Here is a 23362-nt window from a genome sequence, read left to right as displayed (position 1 = left end):
CGCTTGTCTTGCTGATGTCTGAGGTGTATGTGTATGGGCACGCTGGGACTAGCCCCCTGGGGTGTTTGTGTTTGAGCCTGAAGTTCCTTCATCTGTCCCAAGCCCCCTTCACTTCCCTGTCTCCTGCTGTCACCCTCTCCCCCAGCAGACATCAGCTCCTTGTTGCCCTGAGAATAGACTTTATTGACTTTAGCCAAGGGCAGGCCCTGAGATGGGGGTCCAGAGAGAGAGGTGTGATGGGACATGTGGTGCGGCTATGACCTGGGAGCCAGGTTCGTCCTGAGGGGCAGAAGGCCATCCACCCACTCACATGGCCGCTCCAGAAGCATCTGCCATAGCCGCTTCTCCTCAGGTGTGGAATCCATCCAGGGCACCTGGAGCCCGTAGCTGCTGCCTGGATGTGGGCGGGCCGGGGTGGAAGGCACATCACATTAGATACCCCAGGTCCCACAGAAACACTTGCTTGGTCTCGGGTTATGTGCTGTGCCCAGTCATTCCCAGTTCCCAGTGGACACCAAACTGGAAAGGGCAGAAAAGTGTCCAAGGCCACACATTGAGCTCCTGCCTCCCAGCACTGATTCCTCCCAGGGCCTTGCCCCACTCACCGGTGCCTAGGCTGAGGCGTGTGCCCCCCAGTTGGCGGCTGGCCAGGGCCCCATGGTCCCAGAGGGAGAGCTCAGCACAGGCCTGGCGCAGGTCAGCAGGCCCGAAGCCATCGTAAACCATGGTGTGGTTGAACACGGGGCTGAGGCTGCGGCGTACTACCCTTGTCCGCTGGCGGCTGGCCCGGCTGTCATCAGGCAGCACTGAGCTATTGGGGAGAGAAGTGGCATCAGGTGGCCACTCCCTCACACTCCCCCGAGCTACCCAGTTACTGAGTCCTACCCATTCTCCCTCACATATGTTCACGTCGCCTGGCTCCTGCTGAGATCTGGCCTTGAATTGTCACTGACCAGGGGACCTTTGCACCAGACTCCTTTTGGGTGTCTTGCCTTTAGTCTCAACTCTTATTCATGGGACACCAGAGTAGTGTTTCTGAAATGTGAATCAGCCACTCCCTGGCTCAGTGACCTTCACTGGCTCCCTGTTGCCCCCCAGAAGTTGTTTGAAGCCTTGGGTTCCCTTCCGTAAAATAAAATATTGTTCATAAGCAGAATGTTTCTAGTCGAATCAGGGATGGGAACCCGGAACCTGATCGGCCTACCTCAATTTCATTTTCTGAGAGTAGGGTAGCACCTGGAGTCACCTTTAGAATTCTCGCGAGCTTATTCTGAAAACCACTGAACTGTAAGTTCAGGACCAAGCCCCACAGCCTAGCTTTCCAGGTTCTCCATGGAGGTACCCCTGTAACCCTCCCCCAGTCTCAATCTCAGCCCTCTGACCAGTCCTACAGCTGCCAAGCACACAGGAACACAGCTCCTCAAAGGTATCCTAAACTTTCCTGACTCCAGGCCCTTGCTCAAGCCGTTCCCTTCACCCCTGCTCGGTGGTTAAAGCCCAGACTGGGGAATGGGATGATTAGAAGGGGTTAGTTGGAGGCTGGGAGCTCCACTGCAGGTGAAGGAAGGGAGAGGCAGCGGCGAGGTCCCCGTACCCCTCACCATTGTACATAAGTATCCAGGGATCCTGAGCGAAGAGGCACGAGGTCCTGAGCATCCTTCACCCAGAAGTGCAGCTCCCCGCTCAGGGGCAGTCCTGCGCCTGCGGAGATGCTCCGCTGAGGTCCCGCCTCACTGTCGGGCCGCCCTCCTCCACGTGATAGGAGCCCTCCGCCTCCCGGGGTCCGTCCAGCTAGGCGTCTCGCGGGGCGGTCACTCACCCTCGGAGCCCGCGGGGACGTACTTGAGGGACAGAGACAGCAGCCCGCGGCTGGGAAGCTCGTCGGGGGAGGGCGGAACCTGCGGGAGGCGGGTTCGTCAGGGGGCGGGGTCTCCAGGAGCCCTTTTGACCAGTCTGCGGTTCGGGAAGGACCTGAGCGCCCCCAAGGAAGGGGCCGTCTGGGGTCAGGCTTTCGGATGGGCCATAGTGTTGTGAGGCCAGGGAGGGGAGCTCTGTCGAAGGCAGAGTTTAAGAGGGGCTAGGAGAAAGCCGGTGGGGTAAGACTTGTGCCGCAGGTCCCCTCGCGCGAGCCGGGCTGCCTCACCCGGGGCTGCAGGGGGAGCCAGGTGGGCTCAGAGTCCCAGTCCCACGTGTCCAGGGGCACTTCGACTTCGCCCAGAAAGATGTTGCGACCTAGGCTTTCTCGGTGCCACACGGACAGGCTCAGCACGCGGCCCCGGAGCTCGGCTTGAGGGATGGAGTACTGGGAACAGGAGGTGCGCGTTAATGGAGCACTGGTGACTGCCCCGGCTTCCGTGCTGCGGGAGTGTTGACGGGGGCTTTTCCTACCAAGCTCCTTGCAGGATGGAGCCCTGGGGAGCCCCGAAGGGCGTTAAAGGGGGTCGGGACTATCACCTCGCCTACCAGAAGACTGACATACTGGAACACGCTAATGGGAGGGCCTCCTTGCCATTGCAGAATGGAGCATTGGAACGACGGACAATGACGTTATGTGGCCGTCCCTGCCACCCAGCCCCATGCAGGAAGAGTTATCCTGTTCGTTAATGGAGGGCCGCCCGTCGCCGCAGCCTCACCCGGAGAGTCTCGTTGAAGACGGGATTCAGATTCCGTTTCTTCACCGTCGTTTTGCGCTTGCTCTGCTTATCCGGGAGGAGATAGCTTTTGACGTACCTGGGGCAGGAGACATGAGGTTCGGACGTTAGGTTCGGAGACTAGAAGGGGCCCTTCCAGCTTCTACTCCCCTGCCCCAGGGGCCTCCCCAGCCACCGCCGGAACACAGCTGCCTGTGTGCCAGACGAAGCGACGAGCGCTTCACTTGAGTTCTCAATCCCTACGCCTCCCAACAACGTGAGGGGCATTTTGAAGGTGAGATAACGGAGGCCAGGGAAGGTTAAGTGGCGGGGTCAGCTGTGAACGCGGCTCCCTCGCCCCCTCCCCCGGCCGGGACTCACGGGTCCGAGCGGCGGCGCCGGGCGGGCGCCAGGCCCTGGCACTGGATCACGTGCACGCGCAGCTCCGAGGCGCCGGGCTCATAGCGCAGCGCGAAGTGCACAGAGCCACGCACCTGCAGAGCGCCCGCCTCTCCCTCCGCCGACAGGCTCATCTGGCTGCCGCTCAGCTGTAGACAGGGTGGTGGGGGTCAGGGTGAAGGGCGGGGCTCACGTCGGGCCCGAGGGGGGCGCGGAGGACTCAGACCAGGGCGGTGGCGGGGGTAAAGCGAGATGAAGAGGTGAAGGGCACCGCGAGGTGACATGCGTAGGGGCTGGAGCGTCAGGTCTGAGGGGCGAGGGAAGAGTCAGGCAGGGGCTACCTGTCGGGATGTGGGGAGAAGGCGCCCACCTCCCTCCCGGACTGCCGCCTCACCCCCTCACCGTGGAGGAGTTGAGGCTGGACACCGACGAGCTGCTGCTGAGCATGCGGTCGAGTGAAGGCCCGGGTCCCAGGGCCTCCTCCCCGTTCTCCAGGGTCTCGGACGCCGCCTCTGCCTGGAGAGGAGGGAAGGTGACAAGGGCGCCCCCTCTTTCCGCCCCTCCTGGTACCGCGCTCGGGCCGGACGGCTCAGGGCCCGGGGCAGGGACACTCCCGGGCCGGATATCCGCTCCGGGTCTTGAGAGCAGCCGCGGGCCGCTCCCGCCTACCTGGGCTGGCTGGGGCCGCGGCTCCTTCTCTCCCCCCGAAGGCAGGTCCCAATCCGCCTCCACCGAGGAGACCTGCACGCCCCCTGAGCAGGGGGCTGGGGCGGAGCACAGGCTGCTGAGCTGGCACCAGACCTGCCCGCCCCTGAACACATTTGGAGAGACTGGTTTTTTTTTTTTTTTTTAACCTGCAGATTCAGGCCCCAGTGCTGCCCTGAGGTCGCCCATCGAGACCACACGGGGCTTCCCCAACGGGAGAGAAAGGTGAACACAGGCGGTTGAGATCACACAGAACTGCCTCTGATCCCCGGCAACCTCCTTATGCCCCCCTCCCACGCCCTCCCACTCACCTTCCTGGGCCTTAAGCTCCTCCTCATAATCAGAAGCCTTTGGGGGCACAGATGGTGAGGGGAAATCAGGCCCCTGCAGGAAGCAAGGGGTAGAGGTTACCACTGGGGGCTGGTGAGGAAGAAATCAAGGGTCACTATGAGGTCAGGGGTCAGAGGTTCTATCTTTGGATTTAGCTCAGCCCTCTGGGTATGGCTGGAAGCCAGCTGTGGGACCGGCTGAGCCTGTACTCACACCCCTTCACATTTTAGGGCTTGCCTTGCCTGACTTTCAAAGTTCCATTGAGGGGGCAGTAATATCTGAGTCCTGGACCATGCCCAGGTCTGTCTTGATCTCACCCCCAATAGCTAGATTCCTAGGTTCCCTTAGAGGCCAGGTCCACACCACTTTTTCACAAAAGGGGGATACAGAGACCCAGAACCCTGAAGGGATGAGTCCAAAGTCTCCCAATTCCTACCAAAAAAAAAAAAAACCAAATTCCTAGGTTGGAGCTATTTCCCCAGCACATCCCAGCTCCACTCCAGCGGCACTGTATTCATTCATTAACTCGTTCAGTCATTCACTGCTCACCTCAGCCTCGCTGAGGCTGTGTTGAGGGACCTCATCTATGAGGAGCCTAGAAGTGGGAGGAGATAGTTGTCAGGGAAAGGAACCCAGGTGACTGGTAGGTACCTTCCACACGCTCCCCACAATGCCTCCTCACCCGGGCTCCAGCTCCTCTTTCTCTTTCCCAGAAGTCTCATTTTCTCCATCGCTGCCCAGAGCCTGGTCACCTGGACCAAGGTGAGAAGTTCTGTGAATCCCCGTTCTCAGGTAGTCTGGCTGTGACTCTCGGGAGAGGTCCTCGGAGGTGCCCACCTACCTACCGCAGCCCATGGAGGGACAATGCCCCCTCAAAAACACACAGTACCAGGGGGAAGCCACAGCCAAAACCTAGGGGCCCTCTCTCCCTGTCCACATGCATGAAAGGAGGCCTGCTGTGCCTTACCCTGCTCTGGGGGCCTCCTCTCACCCCTAGAGCTCTTCTTCCAGCGGATAGAGGCTCGGACAAGGTCAGAGCCGAAGTGGGCATGGTGGTGCCGTTGGGACCGTGCTTCCTGGAACCAGTCACCTGTCAGGACCTTCAGCTGCCCAGGGTCTGCCACTGAGGCCCGGAGCTTGCTGGAGTATGAGGGAAGAAGGCAGGGCATGGTTGTCATTATTCACTTGCCAACATTTCTGCCACCCACTCTGCACCAGTCCCTATACCAGGCATACGATAGCAATTAGACTTGATCTCTGCTTTGGAGGTGCTCAGGCTTGTGGGAAGACTGAGTCCAGAATAGACAAGTACACTATTGTGTGGCAGGTGCTGTGATATGGACGTGAAAGGGGCCAGCTCTGCCTGTGGGAATTCAGGAGGGCTTCCCAGAAGAGGCAATGTTTTAATTGCTTCTTGGAGGACAAATTGGAGTTCTTCAAGTAGAGAAGGATAGTAATTATTGTTCATTGAGTACTGTGGGCCACACTTGCATAATCCCTCTTAATTCTATGAGGTAGGACTCCTTAGCCACACTTTACAGATGAAGAGATTGTGCTTGTGGAGGTCAGATAAAATCCCTAAACCCTACTTGTAACTCCCATGCTCCTTTGCCACTGTGTTCTTCTGGGAGGAACAGCAAAAGCTGGAAAGTTCAGGGACTGTGGAGCACAGAGCAGCTATCATGTGTGCTTTATATACACACAAATGTATGTGTATTGGGAGTAGAGGGTTACTGGTGAAAGACAAGGTGGGGGAGGCTGGCAGGGACCAAATAGGGAAGCAACATGGACACGCTGAGAAGCTTGCCCTTGACGCTGGAGAAGGCGAGGTTTCAGCAGGTGATGTCAAGGGCAGTGTGCAAGTGGGCCAGAAGGTGCAAGCCTGGAGGCAGGCAGGTGAGGGAGCTGCTGTAGCCACTCTGGGGGGACACCATGAGCTCTGAGCTGACCAAAGGCAGGGGGATCAAAGGGCAAAGGTGAGAAGTCCTCTGCCGTCTGACAGGCAGTATGTTGGCAGAGGGCAGGAAGGGCCACCCAGGCCTCCCAGTGCTTGAAGCCCCTTCTGGCTGGGCTCCCCTCTTTCACCTGATCCGCCCCTCCTCCAGCTGGCGCAGGTGGACATCTCGCTTCAGGACTTCAGCAATGGCCTCCTGCTCCTCGTCTGTCAGGAAGCTGAGGTCCAGCAGCCCGTCGATGTCAGGTTCTGACCCATGCGCCATGGGTAGGGAGGGCAGGGCCCAGAGCAGAGCCCCTCTTGAGATGGGTGGCCCCTCTGGGGCATCAGCTGGGGGCCATGCCCCAGCTGGGCACACGTGGCTCCCTGGGGTAGACCAGGAGTCAGGTCAATACTGAGCCCAGGTGGTGGGTAGGGCACCACCCCAGGAAGGCTGAGGTCAGATGGAAGGGAAAGGCACATGCACCCGCTGGCTCATGAACACACAGAGACACACATCCACACACCCTGAGGTGGGGACACTCAGAGAGCCTCGGAGGTGGAGCACACAGCCACACACAGGCTGATACTTGTTGGCACAAATAGCAACCGTGAAATGGATGCACACACAGGTCCGTTCCTCATGGAGGGAGCTATGCAGACACAGGCACATGCTCAAATCAGGAGATGTGCACACGTTCTTAGCCCTGCACACAGACACGTGCATGCAGAGGGAGACAAGAACCCAAGATGTGTTCACATACACAAGAATAAGTCCCAGAACAAATATGTGCCCCCAGATGTACACAAATCACACAGACTATTACATGCACATGCCACACACACACACCCACCTTGGGTTGTGAGCTCCTTGAAGGTAGGGACAGGGTATCACCCCCAAAGCCAGTACTTTGCACAAAACAGGTGGTTGGTAAAAGTTTGATTAATTAAATGCAAAATCCACCCAGAGAATCTTGTACACGCGTGGGGAATGCACACACACCAACACCCATGTAGACACACTTGCTCACCTCTCTGCACAGGGAACCTCCAGCCTGGGTCCCGTCCCTCCACGCTTCACCTCCACCCTGCCCTGGCCCATCTGGCCTTCCTGTCTGAGGCAACCTCCTCCCCAGCAAACACCCCCAACTTCCTCCCCCTCTCCCCGCCCCTCGAGGTAACCGCTACACCCACTCCCACTCCCACTGAGGCTTCCAGCTCAGGGATTCCCCTACTGCCTGCCCTGCCCCCCCTGCCCGGAGCCCCTGGGCCCCTCTGCTCTGGTTGAATGGGTCCCCCCACTCCCGGCCCAAGACTTGGCTGGGGTCCCAGCAGTGGAGGCCCAGGGCTGGCAAAGCAGCTCTGGCTGCTCAGGTGCCATGGTGACTCCGGAAGGAAAACATCTGCCCAGCCCCGAGGGGCGTGTGGACGTGGCAAGGGGCCCATGGCTTGGCCATGAGTGGAGCAGAGCTGTAGCCTGAGCCCATGGGGCAGTGTCTCCACTGCTCCCCATTCCTCTCATGCCCTCCTATGCCAGGACACCAGGCATGGCTGAGATGAGGAGTGGCTCAGCAGGTAGGTCCTGGCTTGTGACGGCTGCCACCGCGTCCTGAGCGCTGTACCCTCCCAGGCTGAGTCAGTGTCCCACCAAGCCCTTGGCCCAGCCGCCCCACCCTCATTGGGGCACATCTATATTGTGTGTCTCTGCCTGTGTTGAACATGCCCAGTATTTTCTGAACAGCTACTATGTTCAAGGCACAGTGCTGGTGTTACAAATATGCCCGTTGGGGCTCCCTCTGTGGCATGGTGTGTGAGTCCGTGTTCATATTTGTGCCATGTTGTGCTTTTGTGTGAGTCTGGGTATTGTAGGCATGTCTGTGTACTATGGGCTCTGTATATTTTGTGTGTCTGTGAATACTGTATCACTGGGTGTGTGTCCGTGTGTCACGTCACAGGGCAATGCTGCATGGGTGATTACATTGTCTGTGTGGTGTGTCTGTGGCGCTCTGGGTGACACTACCGTGTGGGTATGTGCACTCTGTGTATTTCTTCCTGTGCTGTATGAGACTTTGCTGTGTGTTGTGTTCCCTGGTGCTCCTGGGCCCATTGGGGCTATCAGGTGTGTGCGTGTATGAGTGTGGAGCTGACGGGGGAGGGGGTATTCTTGTCCTGCCAGAGTCTGCTTGGGCTGGGCTGTGGGCATCTGAGGTCAGAGGCCCCAGCAGCACCCCTTCCCCACAGTTCCCTTTCCCTCCAGGTACAGAATCAAGTGTCCCATCCTCTCTCCTCTGGTTCAACCCTACAGGACAGACCCATTGGTCAATATAAGGGTCTGTCCATCTGGCTGTGCCAGTCCCAGACACTCCTGCCTCCCTCACCCCAAAGTCCTAAGGTCCCAGAGGGTGCTCAGGACACCAGGCAGCAGTACCCACCCCTTGGGACACTGGCAGGGGACCCCATCCCTGAGGTGTTTTACCTGTAGGGGTCCAATATGGAGGGACACCTTCGTAGGGTGACCCCGGCTCCCCTGGCAGCCGAGTTTCAGGGACTGGGAGAAGAGCCTTGAGGGACTAAGGCTGACTCAACAGGCCGCCCAGCAGAGTGGAGCAGCTGCCCCACAGAGGAGGAGGAAACACCTTCTCAGCAGGGCCCGATGCAAAACCGGGCCTGGACTCGTGGCTCCATGGGGGCATGCACCACCCCAGGCTTTCAGAGAATTCAGAGAGGATTCAGTGAGCAACAGAGGCCTCGGGTTTGGCCCTAGCTCCACTGTGGACTCACTTTGCAGTTCCGAGCCCTCAGAGTCTTGACTACCCCATCTGTAGAATAGGTAGCAGCCCTCCCCTGCCCACTGAGTTGCTGATAGGTACTTGCTTCGAAAGCAAAGTTAGAAACACTTTCTAAGAGCCAGGGTAATGGCAGCATTTCAGATTTTGCAGTCAGACCACCCTGAGTAAAGTCCCTGCTCATCTTCTATGTGCCCTGGAGCAGGTCTCTTAACCTCTCTGCACTGCAATTTCCTCCTATGCAAATTGAGGGTAGCAGAGTGCGGAAGAACCTATCAGGGAAACGAAAGTGCTGGCACAAGCTGGCATACAGCAGGTGCCAGGTGAACCCTCTCCAACACAGTCCAGTGCCCACGGCCATTTCAACAACCACGGCCCCTCCATGTCCACACACCTGTCCCAGGAAGCACTGGTAACAGCTGAGCAGCTCTCTCTGTTCAGCCGCCCTGCACCCCACTGGTTTAGGCAGGCCTGGACTCTCCTGGTGCCATGCCTGGAACTCCTACACGCTCTTCCTCTGTCTGCAGAAAGTCCCCCTCAACTCCCCATTCTGCTCCCAGATTCTACCCCCCGCTGAAAAAAGCAGGTATGGGTTCTAGAATACATTTGCTTCTGTACCATGAACTGGGGGGCTGTCTTCATCCTGGTCTTGAGCACAAAGGTCACGCCAAACCATCCTGATCCCAAGTCTACTTCATTCTACGCTGCCTGTCCTGCCCAGGGCCCTACATCTGGGACTCGGATTAAAGATGAGAGGGTACCTCACAGACCCCTGGGAAAAAGTGGGTGGGGCAAGGGGTGGGCTCTAAAGGAAACCGCATGGCTCCTTCCCCCTCACCGGAGCCTACACCTCGCCAACGGTGCCACCACCTGAACATCTGAGGAGTCTGTCCCCCAGCCCTGGCCCAAGGTCCAGCCTTCTCCATTTATTTTCTCCGAGTCAATCTTTTTTCCTGAGCCTCTTTTTGCCTCATTGGTTAAATGGGGGCAATAATCCCTCCTCAGAGGGTTTTCACTGTAATTCAATGAGTTCCCTTCAGGCTCTTAATAACTATATGTGTGCATTTACATACGCAGTACACACTGAGTGCCAACTGTGGGAGCAATGAGGCCCACCACTGCCTCCCCCACGAGCCTCCTGGAATAGAAGAGTGGCTTCCAAAATCCTCACCCCTTCCCCCCTCCTGGGCTGGTCCCTCCCTGGCTGTTTTCTCTAGGTCCTCTCACCTCTTAGCAGCCCTCACCCCTGGAAGGCATCACACTTTGTGGTCTGTTCTTCAGGTTTCTCAATTTCCCAGCTCTCTGTTCTCTCAATAGCTGTGACTATCCCCACTCTGATCTTCCATCCTGCTGTCCTCTCCACCTGAGCTCATTGGCCCTTCCTCACCTGAAACCTCTCATTTTCTGAGTTCCCACTTCTGTGAACAGTCCCCTTTGTCCTGCCCCCAGACCTCCTGCTTTTTCCTGCCAGTCACCAAATGCTGCCCATCTGCCCCATGTCTCCTGTCTCCCACTGCCCAGGTTATCAGTCCCTGCTCAGCCACCTCATCCCTAGTAGCAGCCCCACTCAACCTTTCCAGAGGGCTGCCAGAGGGCCTTGTCAAACACGTTTGTCGTTCTTCAGCTTTGGCAGATGCCAGTAGACAATCAGGGTAACACTCTGGCTCACTTCCAAATCTGCTCCACACCAATCTAGCCTCCCGTACACATCATCTCTGGCAGAAGTCTCACCACCTCCCCTGGCAGTCCACCCCCCGCCTGACCACCAGGATGACCTGGTTCTGCCCATCCTTCACCTCCTACATCCCTGAAGCCTCAGCTACAGACTCTACTTCTGGTCCCTTCCACACTCCTGGCCCATTTGTGCCTCCCTTCTTCCAGCTTCTGGAACCTTCTCCCCATGCCCCTCCACCCCCTTCCAGCACCTGCTCAGAGTCCTCCTCCCATGATTCTCTGCCTCTGCACGTCTCTAGGCAACTCCCCAATGATCCAGGGCCCTGGAGGCCAGCAGATGCGAGTTAAAATGCTGGCTCCCCTGTGTGGTCCTCAGGCGGCCTTGAACCAGTGACAAACTGTGAGCCTCTCTTCTTCTATCAACAGGGACAATAGCTGCCATCTTAGAGGGCTGTTGTAAGGAGTGGTTCTTGATTGTCTCCAGCGCCCTCTCTCCCTTCTCTTGGGTAGCAGCACCCCTCTTCTATGGGAAACAACCCCCCTCTTCACTCCTTGTGCTGCAGCAAGGATGGAAGCTCGGGGGGTGGGGCTCTGGAGCCACGCTGCTGCGTCTGAACCATGGTTCCACTATTCCTAACTGTAACCTTGAGCGAATTACTCTGCCTGTTTATTTCTTTACTTTTGAGGATAATGATAACACCTACCTCATAGGGCTCTGGTGAGGAAAAATGATACTTTAAACAAGGCCCAGCACATAGTAAGTACTCAGTAACTGCTGGTGGGTTTCTGGCACCTGTTTATGTCCTGTCGTCCCAAGGTTAATTTTAACTCCTGCTGGGCTGGGACAGGCCTTAGAACTGTTCTCTCTCACCCTGCTGTGGGCTGCCCTCAGGAGTGAAACTCTTTTCTTTCCCCCAACCACTTCTCAGATGGACCCTGACATGCAAAACAGATTTTTGAAAATGGGATCCTTTGGCAGTGGGGAGGAGACACCTCAGCCTTGTCCAGGGAAGAACCCCAGCTTGGAAACCGCAGCAGTGCAGGGTCTGGGAGGGGCTGATGGCACTTGGTCCAGCAACTAGTCTGTCCTCAAGATGGTGAGGACATCCTCAGGATGAGCACGAAGGGCCCTCCAGGAAGTCACAGACTAAAGTGACACATGGCACTAGGACAGGGCTGGGAAAGACTTCAAGATGACGTTTAAGCTGGGCCTTTGGAAGGTCAAGATTTCAACAGGCGGAAGCCAAGGACCACAGAAGCAGATGGGTGCTGGAGAACAGGTGCCCGGGGCAATGAGGCTGGAGGTGCAGGCTGACCACACTTGAGGGCTGCAGTGATGTGGTGGTGTGTGAAGCAGGGCAGTGATACAATCACTGGGGTTCAGCATGATGAACCTGGCAATGTGGGACAGATAAAACCACTAGGGGCCAAGGGCTTTGCTTATCTCAGATTGTGCGCTCCTGGATGAGGGCCATGTGCAGGGCTCTCTGGTTTGCCCAGTGAAAGCACAGGCTTGCTCAGCCCAACCCCCAATTCTACTGCCATGTTCTTCTTAAGAGGGAACATGGGAAGGGCTTCAATACTCACTTGCCTCAGGAGAAAGCTGTGCAATGGTGGATGGGGAATGAGAATGGTGGGGGATTCCCACAGCCTGGGCACAGGGGCAGGATGTACCTGAGGGATACTGATGTCTCTGAGCTCCAGGCACTGAGCGCAGACTCAACCATGACCCTGGCAACCAGTCCCCTTGCCTGCCAGGGGGTAGAGGTACAAGAAGATATACACAGAAGAAGGTAGGGCGCCACAAAGGGAGAAGACGACAGGGCACCATCCGGAGTCAAAACTCTTTATTGCCCCACCCAGGGAACCCCACAAAGGACTCTGGAGCAGGGAGTGTGGTGGGCAGCACAGGCCCCTTTTTGACAACTTGAAGGAGAGCTGTAGTCAGGTGGGCAGAACAGCCCCCTCCAGCTCCCTGATGGCACTGGCTGCTCTGACAGCCTCCCTGCACCTTGGACACAGGGGCGTCATCACCACCGTGAGGCCCACACCTGGGGCTGAGCCAAGTTTACATTACTCTGGCCTACAGGGGTCACTCTGGCACTTGGCAGCTCCACTCACCTCTCTGCCTGCCTGGAGGAGCCCAGGCCCCAAACTGCAGGGGGAGGTGGGCCCGAGGAGCTGGGAGGCCCTGGAGGAGTGGGAAGAGCGGGCTGCATGGGCTGGAAGACGCCAGGACAGAGGCACAAACTACCCCTAGTGCAGCTTCTGGCAAACATCGGGCGGCAAGTGGCATTCAGTCCCCCTTGACCATTTCAGAGGTCAATGGTGAAAGCCCCAGCCAGGGCCGTTTAACTTATGGAGACTGCTTAGTTCTGATCCCACTGCTGCCTTGTTTGGTGGGTCCAAATACCCTCCCCTCCCCGACATCGGGCACTGGGCCCAAGAATGACATCTGATGTGCCAGAGGGGCTGAGGTGGGAGGAGCCCAGCAGGCAGCGGCCCAGCTGGGGCAGAAGGGGCTCTATAGAAGAAGCTCAGGCCTTCCCAACAGACGAACAAGGAGGGTACCTTAAGGGCAGGGGTCACAAGCCCAGGGAGGAGAGGAGCGGCTAGTGAGACATAACAAACATCCCCATCCCATGCTCCTCCTCAGCCCCCATCCCACCCCACCTAGCCTAGAGCCCCTAGAACCCCAAGTCAAAACCAGGAGGCCCATCCCTGCTTTTCAGGGTGAGGAGAAAGATTCTGGAACTAAAAGGGGTGGCAGCTGCCTCCTCAGGAGCCTGGTGGGTCCGGGGCCACTAGGCAGCCATCACCGTAGGTTAAGGACTAGGCTGACGGTTAGGATGATGCCCAGGAGGAGGATGAAGGGCAGCCAGGTCTTCACGAAGGCCCCAAAGCTGACAGAGGAGGGAGGAGAGCATAGGTGGGAAAGGCCAGGTGAGCAGGTGTGCAGCCCAAAGGCCATCCATCCAGAGACCCATGACAGGGTTGCGGGAAGCCCCTGGAACCATTCCCACACCCCTACACTGGGCGGGGCCTGGCACTTACCATGGAGGATCACCAACCATGGTCCTGGGGAAGGGCCATTCCAGGCTCCCAGTGGAGATTTACTGACACTTCTCTGGGTGGTATAGGGGATGTGCTCACCTTTCCGGTCCTCAGTGGCTCCACCCAGAATCACTCCTGCCTCTGGGGAGAGGTCCCCAGCAAGAGGACCAGGAACCCCAGTTTGGGTGTGGAAGCCAGGAGTACCCTCTGCCCAATGCTGGAGCCAATGGGGCTGGAAGCCAGGGGCTCTGCCTAAGTCTCTGTGTGATTAGTTATGCTCTTGTCCTTCTAAACAATGAGGACTTAGGCCAACAAAACCAAACCAAACCCAGTGCCATCGAGTCGATTCCGACTCATAGCGACCCTATAGGACAGAGTAGAACTGCCCCACAGAGTTTCCAAGCAGTGCCTGACGGATCTGAACTGCTGACCCTTTGGTTAGCAGCCATAGCACTTAACCACTACGCCACTTAGGCCAGGGGACCTCTAAAAGCCCCCTAGGACTGAAAAGTCTCCTTTTCAGAAGCTTTTAAGGATGACAGCAGCTAGATGAAAACTTGGAGAAAGGCAGCTGGACCGGCCTGGGTATGAGCTGGCTCCCAAGTCTGGGCTCTGCTGTGGTCATGCTGTGGGGCCATAAGCTAGTCACTCAACCTCTCTGAGCTCTTCTTTACCTGTGAATTGGGACTAATGCCTTTGACCTCACAGGGCTATGGCTGCAAAGGTCCTCCTGGGCCACCACTGGGGTCTACCTGCCCAGAGCCCTGCCTCTGATGAAGGAGGCTTGGGAAGGGATCCCGTGTGGCCATCACCTCAGTGGTTAGATGACCTCACCATCCTGTGAAGACCCAGCTGTTCACTTTACTTGAACCCAGGGCTCTGTAGCTTCACAGCCTCCCTGAGGAGCTGGAATCATTGCCCCATGTTATAGAGGACAGTTTCAACTTAAGAGAGGCCATGCCAGTTACCCAAGAGCTCACAGTGAAAAAGTGACCGAGATGGATTTGGGACCCCAGTGAAGCCGGACTCCAAGTCCAGTGCTCCTTGCTTTCAGCACAGCCACCTCCCACTCTTTGAGGAACCTGGCTTATTGTCTTGGAAACTTCAAGTCTCTGACTGGCACCTGCTTCTTCCCTGCTGGCTGAAGGGCTCCAGAAATGGCCTTGCTTGGACCCTCAGATGAGCGCTCCAGCGGAAGGCAGCAGTGGACGACTGGGCAGGGCAGCTCACCTGACATACTTCCCATAGAGCAGGCAGGAGAAGCAGAGTGTCACCATGTTCCAGTTGGTGCTGTTGTTGTAGCGCATTAGGTTCAGGGCCAATGCCACGTGTGAGTGGCAGTTGTCACAGCAGAGATTGTGCTGGAGGTGCAGGAAGGGTTGGGTCAGGCTGGGCTGCAGGGAAACCTCCCGCCCTGGTTCTGGTTCTCAGGAGTGCCTGCCTGTCCCGGCCCACCTACCATGCGGTGCTTGTACTCCTCAGAGGCATCATGAACGGCCGTGTCCCACGCATTGGGCCCACTAGCGTATACCTGAGCTGGGTCCAACTTCCAGTACCTGAGGGGAGAGAGGGGTTCTGGGCACTACCTCTGCTCCCTTGTGGCCACTCAGTTCCACAAATGTTCCCTGACGCCTGCTCCTGCCAGGCCCCGAGCTCCATGCTGAGGCTGCAGATTAGGGAGAGAGTCACGTAGCAGACCCTGGAGAGGATATGGACCCACTAACTCTGTTGGGGGTTGTGAGAAGCCTTTCTGGAGGTGACACCTGAGTCTAGTCTGAAGGAAGAGGAGTTAGTCAGGCCCAGAGAAGGGGAGGGCAATTGTAGGCAGAGGAAACAGCTTGAATAAAGTGAGAGGCATAAAACTGTGCACTGTGTACCTGAACGTAGTGACTATGGACTACTGGGGGATTCAGAGGAAGAAACAAGGTGATGGAATGTTGGAGGTAAGGCTGGAGGTGCAGGTGGGGGCCGTGTCATAGGGGGACTTGAATGTCACACTAAGGAGTTTATTGTCAGCAAGCCTTCTCCCCAAGGTCTCCCTACAGCTTGTTGGGGTGAGTGGAAGACAAGATGGTAGAGCTAAAGCTCATAAACCTCTAGCTGCCTGAGAACTGCTCTTCTCAGCAACGGAGTGCCCCAAAGGGGCTCGGGCCAGGGAGTGTTGGGGTCAGAGCGCCCTCTGGCTGCTGTGCGGGGAATGGCTTGGCAGAGAAGTCTAGAGACCGGGTAACTGACCCAGTGAGACATGACAGTGGCTTGAACTGGGGCCACTCATAAGCTCCCACCTGGAAATGAGTGACCTTAAAACTGTTCTCAAAAAGCAACCTGGCAGCAAGCACCCAGCCCAGAGGCTCTGCCTGAGGAAGGGAGAGCAGGAATAGGGGTGCCTTCTCCAGGCTGCCTCTGCTACATGGACACAACTCCTCCTTGGGTCCTGGGATGACATTTCCCTGTCTGTCCCTCCTGAGTGCTGCCACAGGCAAAGAGCACCTGATGCTGATCTGAGCATACTGATGACTGAGGCATTGTCACCAGGCCTGTGGCTGAGGTGGGTCTCCAAGACAGAAAAAATGAAGACCAAAAATCCCAAACCAAATCAGCAATAGCTCCCAGGTCCTCAACTGCTTTTGTGCTCTCCAACTAGAACTTTCCAGCAGAGAGGTCCACACAACCTTATACCCTAAATGGTCTGTTCTCCCCCCTGAGTACCAGGAGGAAGAGTCTAGGTTTTAGAGTGAGACAGACCTGGGTGTGGGTCCCAGCTCCACCACTTCCTAAATGCTGTCTTGACCATGTCGCTCCCCTTTCCTCACTGTTCCAAAGGAGCCAGAGCAAGGCCTAGACGGCCTGTAGGTGGAGGAGCTAGCCCATGGCCTGGCATGTGGTGGGCACTCGGTACAGGGTGGCTATGCTCTGGTGGATCCTAGCTGTTTCTCCCCTCCACACGGGTCCTCAGAGTGCTGACTCCTCCTGGGTCCCAGAAGGTCCTGCCTACTGCTCCAGGCAGGAGAAACCTAGCCCCAGGGCCAGTCACATGCGTGTTCATCACTTACTTGGCAGGTTTTCCAAAGGCCATGTTGTCTTCCTGTGAGGGACAAGAACAAAGGTCAGTGGGGAACCTGCATCCAGCTTGTAACACAGCCCTGGGCCAGTGGCTGAAGTGAAATGACTCAGAAGTGGGCCAGAGGCATGGGCCCTGCCCCGGGGTTGGCGCTGTACTGAAGTGCCAGTGGCAGCTTTCCTGTGGGAATACAGCTGTGTGAGAGTACACAGGACACTGCACCAGGAGACCAAAGACCTGGGCTCTGGGTTCAGCTGCAACTGACCCTCTGCGTGGGATCCAGGTAATTCTCTGGGCCTTACAGTCTCAAAGTTCTGTGGTCAAGCTTCTCTGGTCTTTGATCACAGTGAGGCAGTTTCCTTTGTGGTGTAAATGCTGACAGCCCTGTGACCTCCCAATCCAACAATGGTGGCCAAGTGGAGCCTGTCTCTACGTTTGGGGTGCAGAAGCTATGTGACTGCCTTCAGAGTGGAACCGGGGGTGCTGGGCCTAGAGAGACTTCCTATGAGGGAGCATTTCGGCCAAGCCCTAGACTTGCCACAGTAAGATCTGGGGTGGCAGGAGCTATGCGGAGACAGATTCTGAGTACAGAATCGGTAAGGTCTTGGTGACAGAGCTGGTCAAAGATGACAGAAAAACAGAGCGCTATACGAAGTGTAATCTCCATTATCATAAAAGTAATGGGCATGAAAGCATTTTTAAGTAGCAAAGTGACAGACTTTGTAGTGTTAAGATGACCATGACGACGATTAACATCAACAGATCAGTGCCACCACACCCTCTGCTTCAGGCTCCGATGAAGATCAAGTGGCAACCTGGAAATGCTCAGGATGCAACACACCCACCTTCAGCAAGCCCACTGACCTCGTCTCAGTCACATCCCTGGGAATGCAAGCTGGCTTATTTTAGACGCCCCTCCCCCTCCCTCCATGGTCACACCCAGGGAACCCCAGCAGCCTTCCCTTCCCCCAACCTGTGACTCCCACCTTCTGAAGGTCCAGAGATATAGTTCCTGGATGGTCTGACTCTCCACTCTTGCCTCTAACCCCTACCCATGTCTCAGTACCCCAAGGGCGGGGACAAAGGGCTGGGTCAGTTACTTAAGAATCTTGGCCACTCTGCCCTCCTGGCCTGTCCTGGAGGCAAGAGAAGGTGAAAGGGGTCAAACACTGGTGAGGGGAGAGGGACTGAGTGTTATCTGCATTCTCCTGGGTCTGAGGAGACAGGAAACCTGCCTGCAGGCAAGATGGGCCAGTCTTCTACTTAAGCCTTGAGATCCTCCACTGGGGGCAGACTGGGGACTCACCGAGACAAAGTAGGGGCCAGCGAAGTCCCGGATGACTCCTGTGGATGTGCAGATGCCCATGTGGCCAATGATGGGGAAAAACCACCTGTGAGAGGAAAGGGCAGGGGAGGAGCAGAGCTTAGGGGGTCTTTCAGCCTGGCAGACACTGGGGACACGCTATAGGAATATAATCTGGGTAGTGAGTGCTGTGATTACAGTTGGTCAGGGGAGCTGGGGAAGCACAGAAGAGCGTCAATTGCAAATTAACAGCACAATGAGATACCACTAAACTTCTACCAGAATGGCTGTTCCTAAAGGAACTGAGGAAATCTTGGTGGCGTAGCGCTACGATTGCTAACCAAGAGGTGAGCAGTTCAAATCCACCAGGCACTCCTTGGAAACTCTACGGGGCAGTTCTACTCTGTCCTATAGCGTTGCTATGAGTTGGAATCGACTCGATGGCAATGGGTAAAGGAACTGAGGAAACCCTCGTGGTGCAGCAGTTAAGTGCTTTGGTCACTATGAGTCAGAACTGACTCGACGGCAGTGGGTTTGGTTTTTGGGTTTAAAGGAACTGACAACACCAAGTGGAGGTGAAGATGCAAAGCAACCAGAATTCTCATTCACTCACTGCTGATAGGAGTATAAACTGTTTCTACCACTTCGGAAAAACAATTTGGCAATATACTCTCTGCCTCAGCAATTCCACTTCTGAGTATACAACAGACAGAAATGAGTTCACGTGTCCACCACAGCCATGCACAAGAATGCTCATAGCACCTTTATTCAAATTAGCAAGAAACGACATTTGTCAAAACTCAGTGAACTATACACTTAAAATGTACGTATGTAAATTATCTCAGTAAAGTTGATTAAAAAAATAACTAGAAACCATCCAAATGTCCAGCAACAAACCAAAAACCAAACCCGGTGCCATCGAGTCGATTCCAACTCATAGTGACCCTATAGGACCGAGCAGAACTGCCCCATAGGGTTTCCGGGGCTGTAATCTTTTATGGAAGCAGACTGCCACATCTTTCTCCCGTGAAGCAGTTGGTGGGTTTGGACTGCTGACTTTTTGATTAGCAGCTGAGTGCTTAACCACTGTGCCACCAGGGCTCCTTCTAACAATAAAATGAACAAATAAATTGTGGTACAATCAATGAAATACTACACAACAATGAAAAAGGACAAACTTCTGCACACAGCACGGGCTCTCAAAGACATAAGGCTGAGCGAAAGAAACCTCATGCAGGGGTATATAAGGAATGTTTCTGTTTATATGAAGTTCAGGAGAAGGCAAAACTCATCTCTGGGTTACCTTTGTGGTGGGCCTGACTAGGAAGGACACAGGATGCCCTTGGGGTAGTGGTGACATGAGTGCACACTTATGAAAAACCCACTGAGCTGTACACAAGATTTGTGCACTTTCTGTTACACCTCAAGTGAAAAAAAAAATAAGACGGGGTGGAGGACATTTAAACTAATCTGTGGTGGGGGTGGGGGTGTTCAGGTAAGGCTTGCCTGAGGAAGTGACGAGGAAACGGTATCTGCAAGGGTAGAGATTAGGAAAAAAGCATGATATATTCCAGGAACTAAAAGGTCAACTTATTTAGCATTTAAAAAAAAAAAAATCTTAGATGGAGTACAATATGCAAAATACACAGGAACCCCAGATCTGTCGGCAAGGCCTGGGGGCCGCAGACTTGGCTCCAGTACGAAGAGGATTCACAGGGCCAGTCCTGGTCTCAAGGTCAAGAGGGTTGCCTCAGCGCAAGCACAAAGTACCCTGCTAGGGAGGTGAAGGTGGTCAGCAAAGACTTTTAACCTTGACCCTGTGAAAGGACAGGATATCAACAGACAGAAAACAAAACTCTGAAGCAGCCAAGTGTTGTATGTGTCTGGAGAATGGGAACATCTCAGCAACACCTGCACAGAAATGGGGTGTGAACTGCTCCTGGCCCAGCTGACTGGGCATCTTGGTGCTTCCAAGATGAACAGCAGAGGACCACTCCACAGATCTTGTTTTTTGAGTATGGGGAAAGGCCAAAGAGATCTTCACCAACAGGACAGACTGTTAGCAAAACCGATACATTCCTGACCATCCCTCCCAGTTTCTATCACGTTAACATTTTATTTTCTTCATAGCAGTAATCACTATCAGAAGTTCTCTTACTAGTTTACTTGTTTACTGTCTACTTTCTTCCACCATGACTTAAACTTTTAAGAGTAAGGACCATATTTGTTTTATTCACCACTGTATATTCTCATCACTTGTAACTACTCTAGACACATAGGAGTCACTTGGCAAATGTGTTAAAAGAACACTAAATGAATTAATGAACTCTCTTTTGTAAAATTTTTATTTTTAAAGGACTCAGACTTGGATGCTGTCAAGAAAATGCATAAGCATTTGAAAACACAATAGAAGTATTTTAACTTAATACAAAAACTAAAATGATTTTAGGATGAGCAACATATAGGGCCAAAAATGATCCCTTCTCCATACCAACTCTTGGCTGTTTTCGATCGAAGGGGTATATCCCATCATGCGAGGAGGAATGAGATGTAGTCAAAAGACTGCAAGTTATGGAGTCAGAAGCCTGAATTTTAGGTGCCTTTGCTTATTTTTTTTTGCTTATTAGCCTTGTGAACCTGGTTAAAACACTTAATGGTACTGAAAGCTCAGCTTCATCAGAGAGTGGCTGTGAAATTAACAGAAAATGGGTGTGAAAGGGGTTGGCAAACCGTCCAGCACTGTAAGAAGTGGTTATTGCTGTCAGCTGTCAAGGATGAAGCAGGAGGGCAAACCAGCTCTCCAACCTGGGAGCTCCTCGCTAAAAGGTGGCAGCAGTACCTGAGTTATCTGCTTTCTCTCCTGACACGGGCTCCTGCCATAGCAAGGACCCTGGCCTGGGGGGGCAGACACCTGGAAGGCAGGTGGCCTAGGAAGCAAACACCCTAAACCCGCTTTGCGACTGAGATGGTGTGTGATTTCCAGCCTCATCAGATCTCTAGGGACCCTTCTAACGTTGACATCCCAGGAGGCCGTGTGGTCCCAACCAAACTCCCGCTCTCACTTCCAGACTCAGCATATGTCCTGCGTATAGTAAGTGATCAGTAAACACCTGCCCAATGAATGGATAAACCGATGAATGAATGAAGATGTCCTCAGTCGGAGGAAAGGGTTCCTCTTTTGTGTGTTCACAGCTCCTGAGCTTCCCTGCCAGCCCCGTTCCCGCCGGTCTACAATTGTCTTTCTCCCCCGCTAGACCAGGTGTCGTGTATGACGGGGAGGAGCGTGTCCCATCCGTCAGATGAAACTGGCGCCGGGCAGGTGGCAAGGGTTCTGCAGGCTGGGCCAGGCCGGGGCCGGGGCCGGGGCCGGGCCGGGGGGAAGGCCCCCTGCGCGTCGGCGCGGGAGCGTGGCCCGGGGCCGCCCAACGACGCGGTGAGGGCCCCGGCTTTCCCCGGGCCCTCCGCGTCCCCAGGCTGACGTCGGAGGAGACTCACGTGAGCACCGGGATGGGAGTCCACACCACGCAGTAGGGAAAGCGGCTCCGCTCCACGTCCATGGCGCCACTACCCGGGCCGCGGATTTGCTTCATGTCCGTCTCGGCCGCCGTCGGCGCCTCCACTTCCGCCATCCCGGGCGGGAGCGGCGGCGGCGGCAACAGGAGCGGAGAACTCCCTTCCGCTTCCGCCATGGCAGCGCGCGCCCCGCTCAGGCCTGCCTGCTCCGGCGCCGCTCGCTCTGTGGCGTCACTTCCACGAGGTTGGGTCCGCCTCGCTTAGCCTTCCCCCGGGAATTGGAGCCGCGTGCCTTGGGCCCGGCCAGCCTTGCCCCCTCCCTACCCACCTTTAATGCCCCTTCTTAGCGAGGCTGCGGAAGGGTTCCCCTCAGGCAGCTCGCAGTCTAGCGCCGGAGACCGACAAAGAGCTCTTTGTAATTCAGTACGTTGAAGGGTTCTAAGAGGTGTGGTGGTATAGCCGCTATTTATTGAGCGTATCTTGGGCGCCAGGCACTTGACAGGCATTGTCTTTAATCCCCATAAACTGGTTAGACGTGCGAATTAGATAGTTTTTCCAAGTTACAAGTGAAAAACTGAGGCTCAATAGGAGAGATGAGTGGCCATGGCTCAAACCCAAGTCTTCCTATCTCCCTTGCCCCTTTCATCCTGAAATCTCTCACAAGGTAGTGGTAGCAAAAAGGAAGGCCAGACTAAAATATTGTGTGGGTGTGTGTGTAGAATCGGGAGACTTGTCGGAAGATAAGATATTTGAGCTGAGTCTTGATGTTTGCCAGGTGGTGGTGTTGGGGGGAGAAGAGGGGGCTGGGTGCAGCCGTGCAAAGGCAGGAAGGCCCGCCAGAGCACAGTGTGCAGGGAGGTGTGAATATCATCCTGGCTGGAGTTACGCCTTAGATGTGATCCGAGCCCTTCATTGTACAAATGGGAAAACGGAGGCTAAGCGAAGTTAAGTAATTTTCTGAGATCACACACAACAGGCTTATGGAGAAGTCAGGCTTAAATCTTGGAGTCTTTGGGCTTTTTAAAGGATGCCAAGACAGACAAAGAAAATGGGGACCTGCTGGAGTGGGGAGGGGCAATGGTGGAGGCAGGAGGGAAGGCAGCAGGGAAAAATCCGGCCAGAGAAAGGTACAGACAAGTCCACTCAAGAAAGTGAGAGCTGTGTCTTTTATGGGAGGGTCTGTCTTCCATTGAATGAATTATCCTTCCAAAACACTGATTTGGGGAAAGCTGTCCTCTATTTTTGGCACCTAATATTTTAATGCATTTTTTCTTTTTTGGTATGTGTGTGTCTGCTGTGGAACTCTGAGATCCTTGACCTTAGTAGCTAGTACAGTTCCTGATGCAGAGCGTATGCCCACTATGTGTTTATTGATTTATTGAATAAACAAATGAATGGATATTTTATAAAATCTTTCCAGATATCACAGCTAAAAGTGATTCTAACTCACTCAAATTAAGCATGTTTGTACTTCCCCTGTGACTCATGTGTAGAGTGTGTGATCCTTGAAGGGCAGCAGCCAGCAGCCAGCAGCCAGCATGGGGCTTGGATTAGATTGATGTATGGTATATATTTGTTGAATGAATAAGTTTCGTTACTTCTAGATTCAATCACTGTACTTATCTAATCTCCTTTTCTGGACCACAGGCTCCTGGGGAGGGCTGTGCCTTAGACATCCCTCTACCATCATTGTCAGCCCATAATTCTAGCACAGGGCAAGTGGGTGCTCGTTAAACAATTGTTATAGGTATGGATGAATAAACAGTCAAAGTAAGTTTCTTTCTCAGGGCCTGCCACAAATTCAGTAGGACTAACACAAATACCACATTTAATCTGATAATTTTCCATGACTTCCCATTGCGTTTAGAGTAAAACAGATATCTTTCCATGGTCTACAAGGTCCTGCATCATCTGGACCCTACTCCTTTCTTATATGTTTGCTACACTGCAGCCACCCTGGCCTTTATTCAGTTC

At 54.9% G+C, this 23362-nt stretch overlaps 2 protein-coding genes across 2 annotated transcripts; both read right to left on the bottom strand.

Annotated features, from left to right (window-relative positions):
- Positions 1-157: 157 nt before the first annotated feature.
- SYTL1 (synaptotagmin like 1) lies at positions 158-6381 on the bottom strand. The gene is given in 15 exon segments (XM_049878420.1): positions 158-394; positions 606-811; positions 1602-1701; positions 1820-1898; positions 2144-2302; positions 2634-2730; positions 3012-3178; positions 3432-3545; positions 3699-3793; positions 4046-4118; positions 4614-4659; positions 4747-4816; positions 5032-5204; positions 6150-6310; positions 6313-6381. Coding segments are annotated over 15 exon segments (1713 nt in total). The 5' UTR covers positions 6346-6381; the 3' UTR covers positions 158-254.
- A 4350-nt stretch (positions 6382-10731) lies between these two features.
- Positions 10732-21617, bottom strand: TMEM222 (transmembrane protein 222). The gene is made up of 6 exons (XM_049878415.1): positions 21371-21617; positions 17879-17963; positions 16565-16596; positions 14971-15067; positions 14742-14872; positions 10732-13360 (listed from the first exon to the last, which is right to left on the bottom strand). The coding sequence occupies exons 1-6, from the start codon at positions 21562-21564 to the stop codon at positions 13273-13275; spliced, it is 627 nt and encodes a 208-aa protein (XP_049734372.1). The 5' UTR covers positions 21565-21617; the 3' UTR covers positions 10732-13272.
- Positions 21618-23362: the final 1745 nt, after the last annotated feature.

This window comes from Elephas maximus, chromosome 3 (assembly GCF_024166365.1).
Source record: "Elephas maximus indicus isolate mEleMax1 chromosome 3, mEleMax1 primary haplotype, whole genome shotgun sequence".
In the NCBI taxonomy this organism is placed as follows: Eukaryota; Metazoa; Chordata; class Mammalia; order Proboscidea; family Elephantidae; genus Elephas; species Elephas maximus.
The sequence above is the reverse complement of the archived record's forward strand: the minus strand, read 5'-3'. Positions and strand labels throughout refer to the sequence as shown.

Coding starts and splice junctions, on each gene's coding strand:
- TMEM222 (XM_049878415.1), bottom strand. CDS start 21,564: ATGGCGGAAGCGGAAGGGAGTTCTCCGCTCCTGTTGCCGCCGCCGCCG. Junction 14,873..14,970: donor AGGAGTACAAGCACCGCATG/GTAGGTGGGCCG, acceptor CTGCACCTCCAG/CACAATCTCTGCTGTGACAA. Junction 13,361..14,741: donor CTCTATGGGAAGTATGTCAG/GTGAGCTGCCCT, acceptor CTCCTCTGTCAG/CTTTGGGGCCTTCGTGAAGA.